Source organism: Odocoileus virginianus, chromosome 9 (assembly GCF_023699985.2).
Source record: "Odocoileus virginianus isolate 20LAN1187 ecotype Illinois chromosome 9, Ovbor_1.2, whole genome shotgun sequence".
Classification (NCBI taxonomy): domain Eukaryota; kingdom Metazoa; phylum Chordata; class Mammalia; order Artiodactyla; family Cervidae; genus Odocoileus; species Odocoileus virginianus.
The window spans coordinates 23,124,499-23,145,508 of record NC_069682.1 but is presented as its reverse complement, the minus strand read 5'-3'; the positions used below and the strand labels follow the sequence as shown (position 1 = coordinate 23,145,508).

General features: G+C 38.3%; 1 protein-coding gene across 4 annotated transcripts in view; it reads left to right on the top strand.

Moving 5' to 3' along the window:
* ARHGAP21 (Rho GTPase activating protein 21) overlaps positions 1–21,010 on the top strand; it is a 131,851-nt gene that overhangs the window by 46,586 nt on the left and 64,255 nt on the right. For all 4 annotated transcript variants that reach the window (XM_070472068.1, XM_070472069.1, XM_020882321.2 and 1 more), the window contains 2 exons: positions 5,308–5,487; positions 7,941–7,965. In XM_070472068.1, the coding sequence (XP_070328169.1) occupies positions 5,308–5,487; positions 7,941–7,965 (205 nt within the window). Of the gene's footprint in view, positions 1–5,307; positions 5,488–7,940; positions 7,966–21,010 lie in introns of those variants that run through there.

Genomic DNA, 21,010 nt, shown 5'->3' with positions numbered 1-21,010 from the left:
GAGATATTATTCAATCAAGCGACCTTGTTATGAAGTCTTCTAAGGGAATCAGATGACAGTTCTTCGTTCCAGGCATGTGACCACTATGATTCCATCCACTTCTAGGCTTCTTACACTCTGAGGCTATTAGTACACGAATTGGTGCTCACAGTGGAGAGCTGCGACATGTATAGAGAGATAGCGTCTGAAGGGTCCTCTCAAGTGGAGGAATCGGACTGCTGTGTCCTTCGCTGTGTGCCTGCAGTTTGCCCTTGTTATAAAATCCAGCAGATCAAAAGGCTCTGCGGGTAAGGAGGAGAAAGAGTGAGGCACATGTGTGTGTTTCTTTTCATCTTCTCTCTTTACGTAGGAAGAATGGTAACCCTCCCTTCTCCCTTGTAGGGAAAAGGTAAGGAGACTGCAGAGGATTCAGTGTGATGTTCTTGGGAGGGTGAAATAATTGAGACAGCAGAGCTTTGTGACATTAAAAAAAAAAAACAAACTTTGTCTGCAGAGAGCAAAAATGAAGTTGCTTACTCTTTATCCCGTTTTCTCCATTTTGTAAAGAACTCAGTAGAACAAGACACAGAAGGCTCTATGCAGCAACTCGAACTATGACACCAGGATCCTAGAGCCTAATTTATATGGTTCAAAGGAAAAAGGAAGCTTGAATATGTTTGGAAGCTTTGAGGCCCAAGTCATAATAATACACTAGAAATAAATTTAATGCATGTAAACTGTTTAAAGTTGTTAAAGTCCTGCAGAAAAATAAAAGCAATACATTAGATCAAAGCGCTACTGGGGGAGAAAATCTATGCAGATTACACAATAGAAAAGATGATGAAAAGTTCCTTGGTGGCTCAGATGGTAAAGAATTCACCTGCAATGAGGAGACCTGGGCTCGATCCCTGGGTCGGGAAGATTTCCCTGGAGGAGGGCATGGCGACCCCCTCCAATATTCCTGCCTGGAGAATCCCCATGGACGGAGGAACCTGGCAGGATAGTCCATGGGGTTGCAAAGAATCAGAAACTGTTGAGTGACTAAGCAGAAACACAGTGTGACACAGGAGAAACACTCTAGCCTCAGATTCAGGAACTATGATTTTAATTCTTACTCTGAATTAGCCTACAAAAATCTTACATATGTCACTTAGCTAAACTGGGCCTCAGTTTCCTCATGTAACAGAAAATGATTCACTTATGTCTATCATATCTGAGATTCTTTTGGGCTTTAAAATTACATAAGGAGATGGCAGCTGAGCACTTGAAAAGGTGTTCATCATGGGCCATTAGGGAAATGCAAATATTACCACACCAAGATACCACCACACACATATCACAGTGACTAAAAGAAAAAAATAACAATACCAAATGTGCTCGAGAATACACCCTTGAGAGAGACAGATATGGAGGGAATGAACTTAAATGCAAAGATAAAATAATTTTCTCCTTTGGATCTCAAAAGGAGAATTCAGTCACAACCTAAAGCTTAACTAAACTCTTTGGATAATTAAGCTTAGAATAAAAACTTTCCTGCTACAAATTCTACCTGATTATGTATCACTTTTGCAACTGAGACTCAGCTTGAGTCCCCCATGTTGGTGTTTGCTGTTATTCACCCCCCCTCAAAATTTCCAAATCTTAGAAGGGGGAATAAGGTAAAATGCATTTATGATAAATGAGTTTCAAATGTGCAAAGTCTCCATCAGTGACTCAGAGTCTTGATTACTGTAGCTTTAAACAAAGTCCTGTAATGTGAGTCCTCCAGTTTTGTTCTGCTTCTTCAAAGTTTGTTTTGGTTGTTTAGGTCCTACTTCGGAGTGAATTTTAGTTTATCAACTTCTACACAAAAGTTTCCTGGGGTTTTGATTGGGATTTCATTGAATCTATAGATAAGTTTCAGGAGCATTGACAGTATAATACTGAGTCTTGAGCATTGAGCATGGCATATGTCTCCATTTATTTAGATCTTCTTTACATCTGTCAGTTTTGGAATTACAGTTTACAGGTCTGGCAAATCTTTTCTCATATTTATCCCTAAGTATTTTGTATTTTAAATGTTATTTTTAGGCTGATTCACATTATATGGCAGAAACCAATACAACTCTGTAAAACAATTATCCCCCAATTAAAAATAAAATTTTTTTTAAATGTTGCTTTTGAAATTTTAATTTCCAGTTGCCTACTGTCTGTAAAAGGGCTTCCTAGGTGGCTCAGTGATAAAGAATCCACCTGCCAATGCAAGAGACTCAGGTTTGATCCCTGGGTTAGGAAGATCCCCTGGAGAAAGAAATGGTCACCTACTCCAGTATTCTTGCCTGGAAAATTCCATGGACAGAGGAACCTGGCAGGTTACATACAGTACATGGAATTGCAAAGAATTGGACATTACTAAGCAACTGAGAACACATAGTGTATAGAAATACTGTTCATTTTTATATTTTATAATACTTGCATTCCATTGAATAGGACTTGGTCCAGTCTCCCTTACTGCAGGTTTGGGGGAATGCTACTATCTAGTGTCTTCCCACATGGAAAAGAAAATGAAATTGATGAATAGCTGACTAGTAATGGGGCTTCCCTGGTGGCCCAGAAAGTAAAGCATCTGCCTGCAATGCGGGAGACCCGGGTTTGATTCCTGGGTTGGGAAGATCCCCTGGAGAAGGAAATGGCAACCCACTCCAGTACTCTTGCCTGGAAAATCTCGTGGATGGAGGAGCGTTGGTAGGCTACGGTCTGTGGGGCCGCAAAGAGTCGGACACGACTGAGTGACTTCACTTTCTTTCTAACTAGTAACAGCCAAAATATTGACTTATGATGAAAATATTTAGGAAGACTCTTGAAAAATGATTTTTGGGAACTTTTTTTTTTTAATTTGAATACCTTCATGTAAGGTATATCGTTGTAGAGGAATAGATAAGATTCACCAGTGAAATGAATTAAAAATGTAGTAGAATCAAGCATATTCACGTATTTGTCATTTGATAAAGGTAACATTTCACAACTGCTGTGATGAACTAGTAATTTCATACAAAATCTTAACAGCCAGGTAGACATATTAGGTTTGAGATACCTATTAGATTGGGGAGATGTCTGGGCTAGAGATAAAAATTGCAGATATCACCAAAAGCCAGAGTAGAGGTAGAAAGGTCCATGGACTGAGCCCTTTTGTTGTTCAGTTGCTAAGTCATGTCTGACACTTTGCAACCCAATGGACTGCAGCACAACAGGCTTCCCTGTCCATCACCACCTCCGGGAGCTTGCTCAAACTCGTGTCTGTTGAGTCGGTGATGCCCTCCAACCATCTCATCCTCTATCATCCCCTTCTCCTCCCGCCTTCAATCTTTCCCAGCATCAGGGTCTTTTCCAGTGAGTCAGTTCTTTGCATCAGGTGGCCAGAGTATTGGAGTTTCAGCTTCAGCATCAGTCTTTCCAATAAATATTCAGGATTGATTTCTTATGTTCCTTAATTCAGAAGTTGGGCTATTGAAGAGATAGCAAAGGAGACTGAGCAGAGGGAGCCAGGGAATTAGGAGGAAGTTCAGTGTGGAAAGTCACATGGAGAAATTTTTCCAGCAGGAAGTAATCCCTGCACCAACTATTGGTTACCAAAGATGAGAGCTAAGAATTGACCGTTGAGTGTAACGATGTAGAAGCCTTCAGGGCCTTGACGAAAGAGCAGTTTCAGGGATATAGGGAGGCCACAGCCTGATTTAAGGGGACTTAAGAGACAAATGGGAGAAAAAGAATTAGAGATAGCATTCATAGATAACTTCCAAGGGGTCTTGCTCTAAAGGTAGAAAAACAAAGTGGAAGCTAGAGAAGACTGTGGTCAGAGAGGACTTTTGTTGTCCTTTTAAGATAAAAGAACTTACAAAAATGTACACACGCGCCATGGGAATGAGGTCGTAAGGAGAAAGCGTGATGTAAGAGAGGGAGGGAAGAATGGGTGGGACCGTGTCTTCGTCTGGGAAGAGGGACTGGGGCCTACTGTGTGAAGTGGTGGGACCTTAGAGCAGTGGGGAGTGCGGCCATTGTCACAGGAAGGAGACAGGAGAGGTGGGACGGTGGCAGAGAGGTGGGGAGATGTGGAAGGCGACACGGGACTCATCTTGGTGCTTCTGTGTTCGGTGTAGTAAGAGCGGGGTCATCAGTGCCAGGTGAGGGCAGGGGAGAAGGTATGGAATAGTCGTTGGATGAATGGACTGCAGAGAAATGGACGCCAACACTGAAGACTCGTGTGAGCTCAGTGATCATGAACTTGGAAAGCAGCTGACTTAATTTTCTGTTTTTGTCTGCCTATGTTCAACGGCACGGGTGCAGGTGCAGAGCAGGCAATGTTGATTTTTTTCCAGGGTTCGGTTTTCTCACATGACTTGGAGGAGGTGAGAGAAGGCAGAGGAGTGACCTGAAGCTGGTTTAAGGGGGAGGTGAGGCCATGGGGCGGTGAGGGGCTGGGAAGGGGCAGTAGGGTCAGCCTCAGATGGAAGAATTTGTAAGGGATGACGTATGAGAGGGATGAAGGGGTGGGCTCTTCGGTTTGAGATTGCAGAGGGCTTTTACTCCTGAGCAGATAAAAGCCAAGACTGGGGGGAGAGGAAAGCACACAACCGGAAAGCCGGGGTTTGGGAAGGATTATTTATGTGGATACGGAATTTACACTTAGAACCTGAAGCCTGGTCTCTTATTTTCTAATGTCCTTTGCTGCCATTGGACTGACAGCATGTTTAGGGTTCTTACTCAGCCACAGTTTTGTGTTTTTTTCATGGTTTCTGTTTCTTAATCCTTAATGCTCTGAGATTTTCTTTGTGTTGTCTTTCATTTTTTCTATTGCATTAACATTTTTTTTGTGACTTCTTTTTAAAGTTCTGTGTATAATAAATATCCCCAGCCATAACTCATTTTTCTTATTACTGCCATCATTTTTAATGACCCTAAGAGTCCGTAGTATGAATTTTTATAATTTATTCAGTTCTCCTGCTGGGGTTATTCTGGTTGTGTCAGTTCTGTCTCCACAAACCATGCTGCTTATCTAGCCTTAGATATTGCATTTAAAATTTTAACCTGTCATTATATGTCTCACTTTCAAGAGTTCTTTCTTGCTTCTGATTAACTTTTCATAGCATCCCTTTCTCGGAAAAAAATTGAGTTTTTGATAATGTATGTGATTTTTTATGTCACATATAGTTCATGCATCAGAATACCGTTCTTTTTCTCTAGTCAGTTCCCCTCTGCACTCAGTTATTATATTTTTACACATAACATTTCCCCCAAGTGATGAAATATATGGTGCTATATAGTTAACATTTAAATGTCTTTTCCTTTTAGGTATCAAAAAGTAAAGATGGAAAAGAACAAAGTGAAACTGTATCACCATCCGAAGATGAAATGTTCTCCTGGCCAGGTCCCAAAACAGTTATGTTGAAAAGAACATCTCAAGGCTTTGGTTTTACATTGAGGCATTTTATTGTTTATCCCCCAGAGTCTGCAATTCAATTTTCATTTAAGGTAAGAGAAGTAGTTAAAGTAGAACACAAGGCAGTTGCTGTCTCCTTATCTTCCTCTCATCCTGCCTCCTGTCTTTCAAGGATTAAGTTCATTTGGGTTTTTCCATAAAATGTTATGGAAAAACTCAAATAGACTTTTTGGCCAACCCAGTCTGTTTGCATTTTTATTATATTCTTTCCCGTCTTTTAGATATATTCCTATCTTCTAGAACAAAACTTTAATCTCCTCTGAAAGATCATACTAATTTTGAACTATGTATCTTTTTTTTTTTTTTACCAGCGCTTCTAATTCTAAACTTCATTCTGCTTTTTCTAATATCTAGAAAGGGGTAGGTTTTCTGGGCAGAGCATGCAGAAGAAATAGTTCATTAAAATATTTGGATAGTTGTAGAGTTAATTGGAATTAGATTCATACTTAACTTTCAGATATGTAATATGATGACAAGTCAGAATTTAAAAACACAGCTTCTCACTAGAGTGAATTACACTGATAGGCTTCAACATATAGGAACACGACCTAATAAAAGGCAAATGGAATCACTGTAATCTCAGCTGATGTGCTGAGTACTTGTTTTGTATTCTTTATTATTCTTTATGAGCGTTATCTCATTTTATTATTAGCCCCATATAACAGATGTGGAGACTGATCTGAGTCATGTAATGAGTAAGTGGTGGACCTAGGATTTGAATTCGGCCAACGTGAATGCCTGATGCTTAACTATTATACAACAGTGTAATGGAAATAATGACATTCAGAAGACTTGGGGGACTTTGACCAAGACACTTAACTTCTTCTGGGCTCTAGATTTCCATTCTAATTCCAGGGAATCATACTAGAAGATTTGAAAGTCTCTTCTAAATCTAAATGTCTATGAATCTAGGGCTGTCTTTTATAACATAGTGTCAAATTGCTTCTGAAGACAACACACTTTTTAAACTATATTTTTCTTGGAAAATATAAGATAAACTTTTAAAACTACTAAAGAATTTTTAAGAATTATGAACTATTGCTACCTTTGGGATTTAAACTGACCAGATTGGTGTTCCTAAAATGTATAAAACAGTTGAACTGGATTCCCTAAACTTCTACTTTACCTTAAAAAATGCCTTAAGTGGTATAACTTAGATACTAGGTCACGTAAGAGAGTAATAGAGTCCCTTGCTTTAATTACATATTGACTGAATTTTGTTTTTTGTCTTTTGGTTTTATTTTGAAGAAGAGTGTGGATCTTGATGATATAGAGAGTACAGATTTTAAAGGATAATTTTACCAAACATAGGTTTAAAATGCATTGTTACTGTTGGAAAATATTTCTAGAAATTTCAGTGGCACAGTATAACTGTTAGCAGCACAGTCTTTGGAGTTGAGCGTCTGGGTTTGAGTCCTGTCTCTGCCCTTTGCCAGCTTTGTGTCCTTGAATGAGTCTCTTAACAGAGGGTGACAGCCCCTTCCTCATGGGTGGCTGGGTTGATTAAGTGATATAATACATGTGAAACAGCACAGAAATTGGCAGACAGTAATTGCTCATTAAACCTCAGCGATTAATGCTATTATTTAACACAGATGTTCTTGCAAATAGGTCTCAGTCTTATAACTTTTACATGGAAAATATTTATTGAAATCTTTTCAATTTGAAAACTTGTTCATCCACTTCAAAGGAGTGTATAGAAATTAATATTGTAGAGCTTTCAGAAAATGCACCATTAATACAACAGTGTCTTTATTATGTTACGTAGCTGGCAACCTTGTTGCCAGAACAGTCTCAGAACAGAGCTTGTAACCAGGAAAAAAAAATTATGTATTTGGGCAGCCAAAATAAAGGTCAAAAATTACATAACAAATTATCAGCCTTCACTAAATGTCTGTTTTTCTTTCCATAGTACATAGTACATTGCTTTTCATATGATACTCAACAGATATTTGAATAAATGCATTTTTATGCTAGGTTTTCAAAATTGCTTTTCTAATTGCCCGGCTAGAGGTAGACAGCATGGCAGCAATGAACACAACCAAGTAGATAAACCTCAAAGTTTTAAAGATATAGCAACTTGGAACCAATTTATCCAAAGATAGTTCTGAGTGCAGTAATAGCCTTAAAAGGCACATTTTTTAAGGTTTAGTACATAAGTAATGAACCAGCCTGGCCCTCTCTTCCAGGTACTAGCTTCATCCATACACTTGCCTGCTTCTGACAGCTCCCCTTGGATGTCTGTTTTAGACAGCTTACACTCGGTATGTCAGAGACTGAACTTCTGTTGTCCTCCTTAAATTGGCTTTACCTGAAGCTTTTCCATCTCCATGCACGACAGCTTCATCCTTCTGGCAAAAGGCATTGTTAGCGAGATTGTAATTGGCACATTTTCAGGAGAGCAATTTGAATTTAGTTGAGCCTTGCTGTGATTTTACCAGTTTTAAACATGTATTCACATGAATTTATACTTTTTGTTTTGTAGGATGAAGAAAATGGCAACAGAGGAGGTATGTTTATAAAGTTTTAATTTTTCTCTGATAGTTTTTCTACTCATGTCCTACCATTCTTTAAGTAACATTCAATAAGATGATATAGTTTTTGGAGCCCACGTATAAAAGAGTCTCTAGATGTGAGGGTCATAGAAATTAAACATTTTTACTGTAGTCTTCAAAATTTTATGGATTCCCTTGTGTCCCCATCATCTGAATGTGTGATGATTTTATTGTCAATTATATGTCAGTGTTATGTAGGGGAATGTATCATGGTTCTAAGGAAAGTAATTGAGGTTTTTTTTAATGCAATTAGTAATTTTTTTTTTTTGCAATTAGTAATCTTATAAATTTAGTGATTTGGTGTGTGTTTTATCTACTAGATTCATTGGTTCAAATATTGAGGAATATTTTGATCCTTCTAGTTACTCTTGATTTAAACTTATTTAATGGGCTTGAAAGTTAAATCAGCCTGGGGATAGAGTTATTTTGTAAAAACTGCCATTTTTATTTTTGTTTTAATTTTATATGAACTTTAATGACTTAAAATTTATGCACAATAAAATGCACCTATTTAAAAAACTTATTTCTTGATAATTTTAGATGTTTAAAAACTTGTAAAAATAGTGATGAGTTTCTGTATACTTTTTCTTTCAACTTCTCCCAACGTTAAAAACATAACTATGGTACAACTAAGAAAATCAAGACATCAGCATTGGTAGGACAATCCTCTCTAAACTGCAGAATTTATATGGATTTTGGCCCTTTTCTGTTCCCAGACTTCATATTGCATTCACTTTTCACGACCCCTTGATTCTTGTAGTCTACGACAGCTTCTCAGTCTTTCCTTAAAATCCGTGGCCTTGAGTAGTATGGTTATTTTGTACAGTGTTCTTCAGTTTGGTTTTGTCTGATCTTTTCTTATCTTTTGTTTGAAGTGGTGCCTTTTTAGCAAGAATACCTATTTGCACCAATTAAGTGTATTGTTTACTTAAGGTTTTGTTTTGATAAATACATCACTTGGGAAACCACCAGTCCAATCAAGGTGTGATTCTGAAAAGAACCTTTCGATCATCCGTCAAGTTCCCTTGTGCTGTTGTGCCGTCAACACTGCTGGCCCTAGACAACCACTGATCTGCTTTACGTCACGATAGATGAGTTTTGCATCTTCCAAAATTTCTTATAAACAGAAAATACAATGTGTACTCTTTTTTTCCCTTTCACTTGGCATGGTGTTTTTGTTTTTGTTTTTTCAATAAGAGTATAGTCGCTTTACAGTGCCGTGTTCGTTTCTGCTGTGTAGCAAAGAGAATCAGCCACGTGAATACATACATCCCCTCTTGGATTCCCTTCGCATTTAGGTCACCGCAGTAGGTCTCATTATTCACTACTTTGTGCATAGTGGTATATGTATGCCAACCCCGATCTCCTAATCCATCCCACACCTTGTCATAGTATTTTTGAGATTCACCATATTGTATGTGTAGGTACTAATGGTACTACTTTTTATTTTTTCCTGAGTGGTTTTCCCCTGCCCGAGTAGGCCATACAGTGTTCAACCTCTCCCCCAGTTGATACACCTTTGTAATAGCATCTCTGATTTGAGGTGTTATGTTCAGGGTTCAAATGAGAAGAAAATGGTTTCTTTCAGCACTATGAAAAAATAATCTGAGTGTGCAGGGTGAGGTAGAACCCTTCATAGTTATCACCGTTATGCAAGATGGGCCACTCCTGTGTCACCATCTGTCGTGCTCCAGGGCTCAGGATGGATTCCAAATGTTCCTTGGCCTCAGTGATGAAAGGCAAAACTGACAAAACCAGCATCAGCCTGAGAAAGACATGGGTGCTCTGTCTCCCCATCACCCTGTGGATTGATGTGCTAAAGCCTGAGCTACTTACTGGACACACTGCACCTAGAGTTTAACACCTCGCGTGCTCCAGTTTCTACTGGGAGAGATACACTGCTAATAAATGTGGAAGGGCTTAGTTAGAAAACTGTACCCTGCAGGTGATTATATTTCTGACATATCTGTTCACTGAAGTGAGCAGGTTTCATTACATGCTTTGACTGGAGAGAGTAAAACATTTATAAGGGAAAACTTGAAAGATACAGATCCAGCTGAAGATTTGGACTGGCATGAACAAGCGAGACTAAAGGGTGTGGTCTGCTGCGAAAATTTACAGTTTAAATACTGTTTTATTTATTAATTTATATTTAATCTCATTGAAAAAAGGATTTGTGTTCACATGCACGTATTATACTAAGATAAAAATGAGATTAAAACATTCATGGGGGAGAGTGAAAAGTAGCTCAGTTGTATACGACTCTTTATGACCCCTTGGACTATACAGTCCATGGAATTCTCCAGGTCAGAATACTTGAGTGGGTAGCCTATCCTTTCTCCAGTGGATCTTCCCAACCCAGGAATCGAACTGGGCTCTCCTGCATTGCAGGCGGATTCTTGACTGAGCTAGGAGAAAAGCCCCATCTTTTCGTGGGGGAAAGGATGAATTAAACTGACACTCAGGAGGTTTAGTCAATATGAATGTGTGCTATAGATCCTACACTGTTATCAAAGACAGGCTATAAATTTGCTTTTGAGCTTTCCCAGTGGGGAAAAAAGGGAAAGAAGAAAGGATTATTATTTAAGGATTAGCTGAGGATTCACAGTTACCGTCTGCGATGCTGGAGACCTAGGTTCTATCCCTGAGTTGGGAAGATCTCCCGGAGGAGGGCATAGCAACCCACTCCAGTATTCTTGCCTAGAGAATCCCATGGACAGAGGAGCCTGGCGGGCTACAGTCCATGGGGTCGCAGAGTTGGACACGCCTGAGTGACTAAGCGCAAGGATTCCTGTTGTCCATAAGAAAACATCTGATTTGCACTGAAGTCTGAGACAGATTTCTCCTGTGGTTCCTCATAATGGAAACAAAGATAATGTAGTAGGTAACATCCTCAATACCATTCTTTTATATGAATATTTTTAAACACGTTCCTCAGTGTAAGTTGATTTCAAAAGCCCGTGGTCCCGTTTAGTCTAAAGAACTTCTCAACTGGGGACAGATTTTCTCCCCGGGGGACACGCGGCAACATCAGTAGACATTTTGGGGTGGCAGTTGGGGTGGAGGGGAGGGCGTGCTGCTGGCACCCAGCAGGGAGAGCTCAGAGATGCTGGTGAGAATCCTTCAATGCATCTGAAAGACCCCACCCCCAGGGAATTATCCGGCCCAAAATTCAATAGTGCCAAGATTGAAAATCCTTAGGTTATAGAGATGAACACTAAAACTGTGGCCCCCAAGAGTACAGTTCCCCAACAATCCAGCTTGATCTGGTGATCAATACTGAAGACTATTTAGGAGAGTGGATATTCAAGACTACATATCCAGTGATCTTTAATGATTATTATCCCTCACAACTGAATTTTGATCTGAAAGTAATCACTATAGTTTGAGATTAAATTATCTGGCTATTCTCCTGGCACTGTATGCTGTCAATGAGGGAATAATCATATGTAAGAAAAATGTTACAGTTTAAGAAAATATAGAGTCAGTATATTAATAATAACTAGAAAGATATAGTTAATATCTTAAAAATCAAATTATGTAAATGATTGAAATGTAATAAACATCTGGAGTCCAACAGATGGAGGGAGATAATAATTATAAGCTTGGTTAGCAATTTAATTTAAAAGGCTAATATGTGTGTTAGTTGCTCAGTCATGTCTGACTCTTTGCAACCTTGTGGACTGTACCCCGCCAGCTCCCCTGTCCATGGAATTCTCCAGGCAAGAATGCTGGAATGGATAGCCATTTCCTTCTGGGGATCTTCCCGACCCAGAGATTGAACCGTTGTCTCCTGCATTGCAGGCAGATGCTTTACCTACTAAACTACGAGGGAAGCCCTAAAATGCTAATTATAGAATTAAAATAAACACAGCAAAGCTAAGATTTTTAAAATAAGAGAAATATAAATTCAAACACCTTATCTCCTCCAGAGCAAGATCTGTCAAATTAAGATTATTTATGTCTGGAACATCTGTATGTTTTCTTCCTAAGAAGAAGAATGTGGAAAGTTACGAGAATACCTAAAGCAAATCATCTAGGTATGTTTGTAATATACTTGAAGAACTACTGCTTGATTTTTAAAAAATTTTTGGAGGGTGGTAGAAATTAATATATGATCGAAGACTTTATGCTAGGTGTCATAATACATGCTATTATCCCATTTAAGCCTCGCTGTAATGTTTTGAGATCAAATTGCCATTGCCAATATCCGCTGGATCATTGAAAAAGCAAGAGAGTTTCAGAAAAACATCTATTTCTGCTTTATTGACCACGCCAAAGCCTTTGACTGTGTGGATCACAATAAACTGTGGAAAATTCTGAAGGAGATGCGAATACCAGACCACCTGACCTGCCTTTTGAGAAATCTTATGCAGGTCAGGAAGCAACAATTAGAACTAGACATGGAACAACGGACTTGTTCCAAATAGGAAAAGGAGTACATCAAGGCTGTATGTTGTCACCCTGCTTATTTAACTTATATGCAGAGTACATCATGAGAAACTCTGGGCTGGAAGAAGCACAAGCTGGAATCAAGATTGCCGGGAGAAATATCAATAACCTCAGATATGCAGATGACACCACCCTTATGACAGAAAGTGAAGAGGAACTAAAAAGCCTCTTGATGAAAGTGAAAGAGGAAAGTGAAAAAGTTGGCTTAAAGCTCAACATTCAGAAAACTAAGATCATGGCATCTGGTCCCGTCACTTCATGGCAAATAGATGGGGAGACAGTGGAAACAGTGTTAGACTTTCTTTTTTGGGGCTCCAAAATCACTGCAGATGGTGACTGCAGCCATGAAATTAAAAGACGCTTACTCCTTGGAAGGAAAGTTATGACCAACCTAGATAGCATATTAAAAAGCAGAGACATTACTTTGCCAACAAAGGTCTGTCTAGTCAAGGCTATGGTTTTTCCAGTGGTCATGTATGGATGTGAGAGTTGGACTGTGAAGAAAGCTGAGCGCCGAAAAATTGATGCTTTTGAACTGTGGTGTTGGAAAAGACTCTTGAGAGAGTCCCTTGGACTGCAAGGAGATCCAACCAGTCCATCCTGAAGGAGATCAGTCCTGGGTGTTCATTGGAAGGACTGATGCTGAAGCTGAAACTCCAATACTTTGGCCACCTCATACGAAGAGTTGACTCATTGGAAAAGACCCTGATGCTGGGAGGGGTTGGGGGCAGGAGGAATAGGGGACGACAGAGGATGAGATGGCTGGATGGCATCACCGACTCAATGGGCATGAGTTTGAGTAAACTTCAGGAGTTTGTGATGGACAGGGAGGCCTGGCGTGCTGCAATTCATGGGGTCGCAAAGAGTTGGACACGACTGAGCGACTGAACTGAACAGAACTGATAATGTTTTGAGGTGTGGGACAATATTTGCCTTCTGTAGATGAGGAAACTAAGGGTTAAAAATCTGTAAAGTAACTTGCCAAGGATCATACAGCTAAGTGACAGAGTTGGACTTCCAAATCAGGCTTGTATAACTCTGAAGTCGATCTTTTTGAAACTGTTCTGTTGACTTAAATTGTTCCACTTATATAGTGTCAAGAGTTAGTAGATAAATACCAGATATATTTACTGCATTAGGAAATTAATTCTGTGAAATGTCTCTGAATTGAAAAAGTTGAGAACAAATGTTCTGTATTTGTGAACCCGTAAGGAGAAAGAATTCACAAGAAGGTCAGGGAAGCACGAAGTCAGAGGCCCCAGAGACATCTTACAGAAGCAGCCGCCCCTTGTTCCTGGAGTCTGAATAGCTGGCTGGCAGTGGACCTGGAAAGCTGAATGGGTTTAAAGAGTTCCTGGTGCTCTATATCCTTTTGCCGCCCAGGGCCAGGCTTGCTTTTGTCATCCCCGTTGGCAGTGGGGGGCTACAGGCTGGTCTACAGGGGCCTACTGAACTTACATTTAGTACTAACGGTACCATTTCAAATAAACTGATCAGATGGTCCGCCAGAACATATTCTCTGTGAAAAAATTTCTTCTGACTTGAGAACAGCTATTTATAGACCTGTTTTAAAAATACAACCTATTTGGAGACAGACGACTTGTAATCTGTTATTTTGATTCAGCTGAATGTTTCAATATTCATTTTATAGTCTCATTTCCTTTTCAGTCTTATTTTCAAGAGTATTGAGACTACAAAATCCTTTTCTATGAATTTTATGTAGTGAACTAGAATCCCAGCCTCCGGTGCAGTGATCCGAGTCAGTGCTTAGAATCACTGGAGAGAAAAGAATTCCCAGAATTTTATTCAAGCTCCTAAGAGATCCTGCTCGGTTGCCAGAATTCTGTGCAACAGTCGAAAGGTTCTGTTTTGTTGTTCTTTTCCTTTTGGCAATTTAGTGGAGTCTCTTTTTGCCACTTAACTTTCTGATTATTCTCTTTAACCAAGTTTTACATTTAGTTATATATTATTTCTCATATCTTGTATATATGTGTACTCTCTTGTTTTTTTAAGATTTTTCATTCTTATTGGTTAGTTTTCTGCACTGTAATACAGATGCTGTATACAAGAAAAAGGCCATTGAGGTAGATAAATATTGTTTGGTGATAATAATAATTGCTGACATCCTGTTGTCCCTTAAATCATAACTTCATAAATAGTCAAAATAAGAATAACTGAAGGTTTGTAATAACCATTATTTCTGTTTCACTTGTTCTATGAGAAAAATTCTAACTCCGCTTAGGTGTAGGGACACATCCAAGATTCTAAAATTTGTATATCATTTTGTTGAATGCTTCAGTAACTGTTGGATTTCTACTTTGGCATCAAATTTTATATTCAAGCATGTTAATGGTAGGAAAAAGAATACCTGGGGATTCTGTAAACTTTTTCAGTAGTAAAAATTTGTATTTTGTGATTGCAGTCCCTTCTGACTGAACAGCTCTATAGACTATGTTAGAGTTTTCTAATGAAGGATATTTTAGTGGCAAAAAATAGAACCCTCCCCATGCCTAAGCCACCTTGGGAAGATGTGTTAATTCTAAAAAACAAATAGGGCATCTCCAAATTCAAAGTTAAACACCACAGGATACTCAAATGTGCCAGACCCCAGAAATAGGACCTGGAAAGCAACGAAAACCAGAGTATCAACAACAAAATCTTGACATATGATCTTCCAGATGCCCAAACTCTATTTACAGGATGATTTAAATAATATTTACAGATAGTTTTGATTATACATGATTGTCTCACATGCTGACCGCTGTAGAAAGTACACGTTCACCATCTCCTTCCTTCCTTCCTTCCTCTCTTATCATAATAATTCCAAATTCCCCCAGAGAGAAATATAATTGGCCTAGTTCATCATGTAATGAACAGCACTCACTATGTTTAGAGAGCAAATGTTCTTCACTTTAATGAAGAGCTAAATTCTGAAGAGCTGAGAAAATTGAGTATATTTTATGCCATTGATTTCCATTAATAGATTGAAAACCTATTCCCTCAGGATAATATAACACTAAAATATGGACCTAAAAGTTGGTTAGAAGAAGAAATTCTTATTATGCGTAGATCTATGGTCTGTGGCGTGGTGGTAGGGTGTCAGGATTGTGTTCTTGTTACTTTTGAAATGTAGAAATACTGAGTGGGGTTCACTCATCTCTTATTGAAAAGGAGCATTAACTGAACCCCTTTGGATCCATTTTTAATTGTATTGACAGTTAAATTATTTGAATTCCTCTGGTAGTTATACTAAGTATAACTTAGTAAATATGTTAACATTTGGTATATTAGGTCTTTACCAACTGAGCTATCAGGGAAGTCCATATTAGCATATAGTAAATATACTAATAACTTGGTAAATATACTAAGTAGTTACATACTTTTATTAACTTCTAGTGCTGTTCAGTTGAACGTAAGTGTCTTAAGCTGTCTTGAACGTATTTTACAAAGTCGAATTGATGATGATAATGTTCATGGTGATGGGGGGATGGTAATGGTGGGGGTGATGATGGTGGTGGTGGTGATGGGGTGGAGGTGGCAGCAACAGCAGCTAACTTACAGTGTGCCGGTTACTGTTGTAAGGCTCTGTGTGGTTAACTCATTTAATCATCACAACTTTCTGAGATGGATGTTATCACCTCCATTTTTTAAACAATTTATTTATTTATTTTAATTGGAGGCTAATTACTTTACAGTATTGTGGTGGTTTTTGCCATACATTGACACCTCCATTTTTAAGGTAAGGAAATCGAGGCACAAAGTGTCTATGTAGCAAGTGGTAGAACTGAACAGTCTGATTCTAGAGTTTTCTCTCAATTCCCACCCCAGCTTCTCAGAAAGCTCTTTACTCTCACATAATTCATTCTTGAAGATGTGTAATAAAGAGGGTTCTGTTCCCTTGAAAGTCAAGCAGTATTAAAAAAAAATCACTGATTCAACTTTGAGATAAAATTTGGTTAACATTGTATTAGCCTTGCAGACTTGTTCTTTAGTTTCTTCTTTGTTTTTATAATTGAACATGTACTGTTGGCTTAAATCTGCTGGGCTTAAGGATAAAGCATCATAACTTTAATGTCTGCAATTAGTTTTCATCTTTGATTCAGTTACATAATGACAGGTAACACTTTTGTGTGTGTGTGTGTGTGTGTGTGTGTGTGTGCGCGCGCAGGCGTGTGTGTGTGTGTGTATGCATGAAATGATAAGAGCACTTATAGGTGTTTACCCAAGATAAATGAAACATGCCTGCAAAAATACTTGTACAGAAATGTTCATAGTTGGATTTTCATATTAAATAAAACCCTGAATTGAGCTGACCAAAATAGTAAACAGCATATGAATGGGTGACTAAATTGTGGTATATCTGTTTGTGGACTACACATGGCATCAGCGATCAATCTCAAAAACACTTTTTTTCTTGAGGTGAAATTCACTTAATATAAAGTTCACCATTTTAAAAGTGAACAATTCAGTGACATTTAGCACAGAATTAAAAGGTGTGTGTACAATGTGTATCTTGTCGCCTCTAGTTCCAGAACATTCCATCACCCCAAAAAGAAACCCATGTCCAGTAGGCAGTCATTCACTGTTCTCCCTTCACCCTGGTCCTGGGCAACCACCCATCTGCTTTCTGTCCCCGAGGAACTTAACCTATTCTAAATATTTCATATAGGTGGAATCATACCATGTGTAACCTTTTTTGAATGGCTTCTTCCACTTTAGTATTAATGTTTTCGAGGTTTGTACATGTGTCACATGTATCAATACTTCATACCTTTTTATGGACGAACAATGGTATGTTGTTTGCACATACCACAGTTTGTTTATCCATTCATTGGAGCTGTTTCTGCCTTTGAAAGTGAAAGTGTTAGTTGCTCAGTCCTGTCCAACTCTCTGCAACCACATGGACTGTAGCCCACCAGGCTCCTCTATCCATAATTCTCCAGGCAAGAATACTGGAGTGGGTTGCCATTTTCTTACTCCAGGGGATCTTCCAAACCCAGGGACTGAACCCAGGTCTCCTACATTGCAGGCAGATTCTTTAGTCTGAGTCACTATGACCCCATGGACTATAGCCCACCAGATTCCTCTGTCCATAGATTTCTCCAGGCAACAATACTGGAGTGGGTTGCCATTTTCTTTCTCCAGGGGCTCTTCCAGACTCAGGGATTGAACCCAGGTTTCCTGCGTTGCAGGCAGATTCTTTACAGTCTGAGCCACTAGGAAGACGCCTTTAGATTGTTGTGATTAGTGCTGCGAACATGCATGTACAAGTGTTTGTTTACATTCCTCTTTTTAATTCTTTGAGATATGTATGCAGGAGTGGAATTGCTGGGTCATGTGGTAATTATTTGTTTAACATTTTTAGAATCTACTGAACTGTTTTTCATACCACCTGCACCATATTTACATTTCCATTGGCAATATATCATTTACATATATCTTCTCTCATTCTGTAGGTTGTCTTTTTATTTTCTGGATAATGTTCTGGGATGCACAGTTTTAACTTTTGGTGAAATCCCATTTGTCTACTTTGGTTTCTCATGCTTTTCCTATGAAGCTTTATTTTGATTAATGAAGAAGGCAAGCACAAAAGAGTACACGCTAATTCCATTTATGTGACACTCTAGCAAAGTCAAATCTAAACAAATCTGTGGTTGCCTAGATAGACTGGAAAGGGCCACAAGGGAAGTTTTTGGCTTGATGGAAAGGTTCTAGATCTTGACTGTGGTGGTGGTTGCATGGGTGTGTACATTTGTAAAAGCTTACAAACTGTTAAATGGGTACAATTTATGTTAAGACATAAGAAAGTTGATTTAAAACAAAAAGAACATATTCGATTCAGTTATTCAGTCTACTGTTGGTGGATATTTAGATTTGTTTCCAATGTTCAGCTGTTTCAAGCAGTACAACTATGAGCCATCTTGCTGCGTGTACTTTGTGCGTGTATGTACTCATTTCTGGTGGGTGTGTATAGCTAGGAATGGCATTACTGAATCATAGATAGGAATCATAGGTATGCACACATTTGGTAGGTATGGCTAAAGCTTTTTCCAAAGTAATTATACCAGTTCACACATCATCAGCAGGATATGAGAATTCTAGTTGTTCCATATCTTCCCTAACACTTGACATTTGTCTTTTTAATTTTATTCATTTTAGTGAGTGTGTGGTGGTGTGGAATTTGGGTTAATTTAAAGTTTCTTGACACTGATGAAGTTGATTACCATTTATTTGGTTATTAGATATCAGTCCTTTTAAATAATTAATTTGTAGGAATCTTCAAATATTTTTGATGAAGACTTTCTTAGTTTTGTATTTAGCAGATATTCTGCTGTGACTTGCCTTTCAACTTCTTATTAGTAATTCTGATAAAGGGAAGTTCTTTATTTTAATTTAGTCCAAATTATCAGTCTTTTCTTTTATGGTTAGGGCTTCCCTTATGGCTCATATGGTAAAAAATCTGCCTGCAATGCAGGAGACCCAAGTTCAATCCCTGGGTCAGGAAGATCCCAGATTATCAATCTTTTCTTTTATAAAGTTAACACTTTGAATGTTATTGTAGAAATTTTTTTCTCCTACAAGGTCATGAAGATATTTTCTTTTATTATTTTCCAAATACTTTATTGTTTTGTCATTGACAGTTAAACCTACAATTGATTATTTTTACATGTAGTATAGGATCAAGGTTAATTTTTTCCCCATATGGATATGAATTGACCTGGCAATATTCATTGTTAACTCTGTACTTTTTCTACTGCTCAGTAATACCACCTGATCACACAGTATCTCTGTATGTTTTGGTTGGTTTCTGGACCTTATTCTATTCCAGGGATTGACATATGGCTCATTTTTGTACAGCTTCCAAACTAAGAATAGTTGTATATTTTAAAAGGTTATTTTAAAAAAGAATATGAGACAGAGACTGTATGAATCCTGCAAAGGCTAAAATATTTAGCATCTGGCCCTTTACAGAAGAGTTTGCCAAACTCTGTTCCATTCCATTGGTCACTTTCTTTGGAGCAAGACTGATCTTAATTACCACAGCTATATAATAAGGGTTGCTGTTAGACAGAATAAGTCTTCCAGTTTTGTTTTCAAGACTGGATTGGCTATTCTTGTCCATTTGCAGTAACAAACACACACACACACACACACACATTATGGAAAATCCTGAATGAACTTTTTAGTCAACCCAATACAAATTCTTCTGGAATTTTGATTGGTTTTATATTATTTACAGTAGTTGAATATTTGAAAATATTTAAAATATTGAATCTTTCAATCTATCAATGTGGTATATCTCTTCCATGAATGAATTTTGAATTTTTCTGCATCTTTTCAGATAATCATTGGGCTTTTTTTCTCCTTTAAGCTCTTTAAAATAGTGAATTATGGGCTTCCTCGGTGGCTCAGATAGTAAAGAATCCGCGTGCAATATAGGAGACCTGGGTTTGATCCCTGGGTCGGGAAGATCCCCTGGAGAAGGGAATGGCTACCCATTCCAATATTCATGCCTGGAAAATCCCATGGACAGAGGAGCCTGGCAGGCTTACAGTTTGTGGGGTCACAAAGAGTTGGACATGACTGAGGAACTAAGCATAGTGAATTACATGGAGTTATTTTTAAAATGTTAAATTGACTTTGCATTGTAGAACTAAACCAAGATTGTTCCTAATGTATGATACTTTTTATATATTACCAGATTTGGTTTTCTACTTTATTTAGAATTTCTGCATCTCTGTTCAAGGATAGCTTTCACATAAAGGTGATCTTTGGCCTTTTTGATATTTGGTGTATCATTTGGGTTCCCTGAGAAGCAAACACCAAGACAGAAACAGTGGCAAAATACTATTAGACATGGCACAGGTTAATTGCGGGAAATGCCTGTAGAAAGGGGCAGGCAAGGATGGGGAAGACTTAAAATTGTGATATAGGTCTGTCACCTGTGAAAGAGAGAAAAGGAAGGATTTGGTAGGAAGGCAATTATGGCATAGCTCTTAGAAGGCCTGTATTGGGCCAGAGAGAAGTCCCCAAGCCAAATTGGCCCTTAGGGGAATCCTGCTTTGCAGGGGTAGGAGAGTGGCAAATGTGACCTTCCTGTGAACATGATGGTATTTTATTTCTATTTTTGTGTTATATTTATATTATTTACTTATTTATGTATATGACTATATTATTATTTATAACATTTATATATAGTAAATGTATAATAAATATGAATATAAGTATATAAGTGTTTTTAAAATATGTAAATATAAAATATATACAAATTTAAAGAGATTTATATATATAATTTGAAACTATGATGTGACAAACCTAGACAACATATCAAAAAGCAGAGACATCACTTTGCCGACAAAGGTCCGTACAGTCAAAGCTATGGTTTTTCCAGTGGTCATGTACGGATGTGAGAGTTGACCGTGGGGAAGGCTGAGCACTGAAGAATTGATGCTTTAGAACTGTGGTGCTGGAGAAGACTCTGGAGAGTCCCTTGGACAGCAAAGAGATCAAACCAGTCAATCCTAAAGGAAATAACCCTGAGTACTCA